Source organism: Gopherus evgoodei, chromosome 3, assembly GCF_007399415.2.
Source record: "Gopherus evgoodei ecotype Sinaloan lineage chromosome 3, rGopEvg1_v1.p, whole genome shotgun sequence".
NCBI lineage: Eukaryota > Metazoa > Chordata > Testudines > Testudinidae > Gopherus > Gopherus evgoodei.
In genome coordinates this window covers 112,576,370-112,582,369 of record NC_044324.1, presented here as the reverse complement: position 1 = coordinate 112,582,369, position 6,000 = coordinate 112,576,370, and the positions used below count along the sequence as shown (strand labels likewise).

Here is a 6,000-nt window from a genome sequence, read left to right as displayed (position 1 = left end):
CTGTAACAGGATTCAAAAAAGAAGTAGATAAATTCATGGAGGATAGGTCCATCAATGGCTATTAGCCAGCAGGGGAAGGATTGGTGTCCCTAGCCTCTGTTTGCCAGAAGCCAGGAATGGGTGACAGAGAATGGCTCACTTGATGATTACCTGTTCTGTTCATTCCCTCTGGGGCACCTGGCATTGGCCACTGTTGGAATACAGGATACTGGGCTAGATGAACCTTTGGTAGGACCCAGTATGGCGGCTCTTATGTTCTTAATCTCCATTAAGAACTAGTGAATAGGAGCAGGTTGGCTCTTTTGGGTTTTCTGAAATGGTACTAAAATGGTTTTCTCTGATTTATGCTAAGCCATAAATGAGCTCTGGGGGACTAGTTTCTGAAGACTGTCAGTAATGGTTCAATTTACTAGTGTAGACTAGTGTAGACTAGGCTTATGTTAGTTTACTGACCATCCTACCCATATTGTGAATTACATCCAAAGGTCTCCAACAAGCAACTAAAAGTATGTATTTTAGTATACTTCAAAGGATGAGAACTTTTTAGAAGGCTTTTGCTTGGTGACATGTGCTTTGTGCATAGGCTGGAGCGCTTTGTAACAACCCTTGCTAAATCCACTTACCTACGTGTGCTGCTTCACTATTAAAAATCATGGACAGAAAGTGCTGTGGCAGCGTGGTGCTTGTAGAGGTCTAGTGCCATTTACCACCTGTTGACTTCTGCAGGAGGAGGTGGAGGAAGACAAATATTCTGTCCCCCGCCACATCCTTAACCCAGCACAAACTAATACAAGCAATTTTTGGTCTTTTGATTAGCACACTTTCAGGGTTTTTTATAGGATAGAAGGATGTGCACCTTCTGTTAATTATTCCGCCCCGACCCCTTACTGTTGTTTACCTAGGGCCAAGTCTTCAGGTGGGGCGCTGAGGATCTGGCCCTTATCACTTCTAGACACCAGTAAGACCGGTTTATAAGGAGGCTTGCAAAGACTTAAGCACGTTCATGACTTTGACGTCAATGGGACCGGTCCACCTGCATAAAGTTATGTATATGCCTAATTCTCTGCAGGATCAGGGCCTTATGTCATGGTCAGTCCTTAATAAATTATATCCCTGAGCCTATTTCCCATTAAAAAACCTCTGTCCTTGCTGTTCCCTTGCTTCATGCAGGAGCATGAGTGAGCAGTTAAGTACCAATGACCGTCTATACATTAAATGATGGGAAACTGCTGCAGAGTGACTCCCTCCTCCAGCTCAGGCTCACTACTTCTGAGCTACAGAGGGCCATGAAGCAATAGCAACAAAGATACTGCCATAATGGGAACTCACATGAGGGCTGGACTGTTGACTAGATTACCTGTCAATTCTTCAGTAGTTCAAACTGTCTCCTATGTAAAATAACCCAAGTTTTGATGCACTTGCATGTAGAAAAGACACAAGCACAAAAATGTTACAGGTAATAAATAAATGAATCAGGAATTCATATTAAGAAAACAGATATGCTGTAGTGACTGAGACCCTGCCCTTAGAAGAGACTTCTGTATAATGAGGGTTTCAAACACACAACCCAGAAATCTTGCAGGGCAGTATAGTGCAGAAAATGACAACAGTTCCAAATGTATTTATTGAGAAGTAGTAAAGATGTACATATATTTTACAAGCTTTTAATATTAATTTACATTATCTTAAATTAGGTAGGCCCCAATAAACTAGAACTTGCTAATACATGACAGAGACACTTGGCTTCAATTAAATTTCCAAAATGCTGCTATTGCTGGGAGTCTAACGCAATTTTGGCTCATATCACTTAAAAAGTTCCTCTTTAGAGATACTAACTATCATATTCGTTTAAAGCATGTGCTTGGTATAAGGTAGAGCTGGCTCCTGAACTAAAACTGTGGAGCTGGATCCAAGTTCCCCCCTAAAATGTAGTCTTCCTGGCAAGGGCCAAATCCACACACACTTAAATTTGGGATTTGGATTTCAAACCCCACCTTCCCCTCCAATGTTCAGGTGTCTTTGGATCCAGGATTTTGATATGGGCAGATCTCCTGTGTCAATGCTTAGACTGGAACATGTTTTTGCACCTGTTTTTGGTGCATATATTGCTGCTTATACTGGATACTAATAAAATCCAATTCTGGGAGTCAGCCATCACCTATATCTTTGTGCACAGCCAAGAAATGTTTCTAAGACAGAGCTTTGCTTCTAGATTTCACTTTACTTTTTTTATATTGAACTGTACTAACTTACCTCTTATGACATTTAAGATATTGCTTACTCTGATTGAAATTGCACTATTTATATCTTGCAAGTGCAGTACTAAAAGTGCCTAATGTTCAAGTACTGTACTCACTTTAGATTGCTACAGTAACTGCAAAAGGCACAATAGTCTATATTTTAATTGCACACAATATTTGCAAACATAACATTGTATTCATTTTGGGGGTAGGGGTTGAAGGGAGCCAGTTATTATTGTATTATATACATTGAATTAAAATGAACTCAAAGTCCAAATGACCAGAGCTTACTTTAGGTCCAACCATATCGATTTGGAACTGTCCAATTTGAGTAAAATATCTGCCTTGGTTATTCATGCCTGTAGTTGTCATGCAGGCAGCCTTACTGAAGTAAGAATATGCTATAAGACTCTACTTAAAGATACCACATGTGTTACTTTTTCCTTAAGTAGAGTATATCTGTGCATCTGGAATTCTGGAAAGAGCTTTGGTATAGTGTGTAAAGGGCTTAGGGCTAAACACTTAAGTGGTGAGGTGCTGTAAGGTTTTGCGAATTATGTATTATTATTAATGGTATGAAGCTAATGCATAGAGGTCCCAATATTATAATGGCTTCACTGGGCTAGATGCTGTACAAAAGCATACCAAGATTTTATATCTGAGCCATACCCTCCCATACATTCACATGTATAACTCCCATGACATTGTGATTTTTTTTTAAATAGATGGCAGGCTGTGGACTATGTTACTATAGCTGCCATGTTCCTTTTAAAGGCAAATATTAAAATGATTTTGAAGACTAATGTCCTTTAGTATATTTAAAATTGCTTCACTTAAAATCTCCACTGCAATAAAAAAAATGTAAAGAGGTTAAAATTTTAAGCTTCCATCAAATTTTATTTTTAGGCCAAATTTGATCAGGTACCATACTGTAAGAATAAAGTACCTGTAAATAATTCCCAACCATAGGACTCTTTCAAGAGAGGGGAAAAAGGAATCTCCCCCCCCACATTTCTTCTGTAAGTGGAGGTATATACTTTAATATGTGGCAAGACTAGTGTGATGGCTGCACATTTAAAACTTGTGGCAGTAGCTTACCAGCCTGTTGTCTGAATGACTTGCATACAAAATTCCAATGGAGGCAAATGATTTCCTTTTTATTTGATTATAGAAGAGTTTTGCCATTGACTTCAAGGGGGCCAGAATTTCACCCAAAGACCTGACTTTGACATGGTCAATGTAGTTTAAATAAGCAACAAGTAATTTACCTATAAGCAACTCCTGAATAGAAATAGGTTGGTTTCACAGTAAAGAACAGGAGGACTGCATATCATTATTGAGTACTGTCCTTACACAGGTGTCCCTGGCATCTGCATTTCACATCCTATCATGACAAATTCTCTACACAGTCAGAACAAGTGGGCGCACATGTGCTGCCACATACTGTATCAAGGAAGAGCAATTTCCATCCTCCATAATAAACTAAAGTCATTAACACTTCCAGTTGCTTCATGACGCTGAAATCAGATGTGGGGTGGTAGGACTACACTGTGGAATATGATCCCCCATGCCATTCCTAACCAGGGAAAGAGGGAAATGGAAGAGACTTAATTTGGTTTTGTGTAAATGGCAGATGCTCCCTATGCAGGTTTTTCTGTAGCCTGTAAGTAATTAATGAATATGGCTCTTAGTTTTCTCATGTGAGAATGAAGAAAGGATGTTTAAGATGTTAAACAATTGCTTTAGCTTTGAAAGTAACAGTCCCCAATATCATTTCAGTCTCCCAAAAGCCTCTTAACTTTCTTTAGTGGAACTATTCAGAAACCAAATAAAAACCACAAACTTTCCTTTATTTTTTTTTACTGAAACAAATACTTACTTTAAAATGCTTTTGATGCAGCCCTGCTCTTTGATTACTTGAATTTGAAATTTGGTCATGTCAAAAAATGTCACAACTTTTTTTTGTTTATCTACATAGTTTTTAACCAAAATTACATTGTAACACACAAACACGTCTTGTCTTTAAGGCACAACACATCATTATGCACATTCTGTTTGCCAAACTTATAAAAGAGACAATATTATATAACCCTTCCCCATCCCCCTCCAAAAAAAAGAAAAAGAAAAATTGCATCCACTTCCAAAAATCAACTGCTAATAAAGTCACAGTAAATTATTTTCATCAATAATTTACACAAATTACAGGTCTAGACAGGATTGTCATTATACAGTCTGAGTGCATTCCAATTCAGATTTTCTGGGTTAGGTAGGCTAAAGTCTGGTTCAAACCTCAGTGCTGAGTATACCCCATATTGAGGAATGTTGTTGACCACCACCTTGTCGGTCAGAAAATGCATGTTGGTGCTTTGCCATTATGAGTCCTTTGTTCGCTCCGTTAGGGCTCATTTGGTGTGTACCAGTTACCTCCATAGTTTTTATTCATTAAAAATATTGCATATATAAGACCATAGAGCTTCCTTATGTAGCACTAACATTTTAACTCCATTCAGCAATCTGAATTCTTCATTGTGGAATTTTCATTCCAAATATTTCTTCCCTTCTTAAGACAATTCATATGTGTTAAGCCAGAGGCATCGAATCACACATAAAAATTCAGTGTACTTGAAATATAAAAAAGGATCGCCAACTATAGAACACAGTTACAAATACTCTAGTTCCAGTGCTTGATGTAGAGCCAAGAGGTCCGAATGACTTGATATCCTCCAGAAAGGCATGTTGTGCTGCATTTGTTAGAGGGAAAAAGTGAGGAAAAATGAACACCTTGTCTACAGCAGAAGGCACGCAGCAAATAAGTACAGTTAAGCTCACAACAATATATTTGTAATGTTATGTTTGCGATCTGATGTTTGTTAGTAAAATACTGACAAAAATCAGACCAAAAATAGATCTGAGCTTAATTCTTAGAACTAAGAGGAAATAATCAGTCTGTTTCACTATTCACACTGGAAATAGCCCAACACTCGCTGAATGCAACTCCCTTCATTTGGCTCGGGGAGCTTGCTCATTTGCTACTATGAAATTTTATTAATTTATATTCATTTATTACCATTAAAAAGGTTCAATTCCCATTTAAATGGTTATAGGACAGTCATTAAGGAAAGGCTCATATATAACATTTTGCAACACAGACAAGTATCTTTTTTTTGGTCCAGGTGGGGGAAAACTCTTCTGGAGAGAAACTTTTGAAACACTGGTTTAAATAAAGATGACTGATCCTGCAGGAAACATCAATGTCTGCTGGTAGATGCAGTATAGTGAACTGCAGATCTATGCATGCCAGATCATTCTTCGAAGGCTGCTGCTGGACACTCCTCTAGCTGACTACCTCCCTGGAACTAGGTAAAAACCTTTATTTTGCTCAGTTCAGATCTATTTGTAAACTGCTGTTTTCATCTATTCCTCTGAAAACCATATCTATTCATGCAAGTACAGCTACAGTTAGAGAGAAGCATGCCAACTGGAAACTGCCAAAACCAACCACCTGTGTTCAGCTTAGACCCATCACCAGTACTGCACCTCTATAAGCAACCATTTGGAATGAGCATTTTGATTTTGTTTCCACTACAGTGCAGATGTCAAAACAACACATAGGACCCATCAAAATACTAGAAAGATTTAAGTTTTGCTATCCTTAGTACTAATTCTTGGTATGTGTGGTCATAACTCAGGAGGCAAAGAGCACAACATTCAGAGTTCAGCTTTTCTACATTACTGGGAGTTACACTGGAATGCATTTTGA

At 38.2% G+C, this 6,000-nt stretch overlaps 1 protein-coding gene across 13 annotated transcripts in view; it reads right to left on the bottom strand.

Moving 5' to 3' along the window:
* Nucleotides 1-1,619: 1,619 nt before the first annotated feature.
* EYA4 (EYA transcriptional coactivator and phosphatase 4) overlaps nucleotides 1,620-6,000 on the bottom strand; it is a 248,085-nt gene continuing 243,704 nt past the window's right edge. For all 13 annotated transcript variants that reach the window (XM_030556339.1, XM_030556335.1, XM_030556343.1 and 10 more), the window contains one exon: nucleotides 1,620-4,981. In XM_030556339.1, coding sequence (XP_030412199.1) covers nucleotides 4,901-4,981 — 81 coding nt within the window. In that variant the 3' untranslated portion in view covers nucleotides 1,620-4,900. The remainder of the gene's footprint in view (nucleotides 4,982-6,000) is intronic.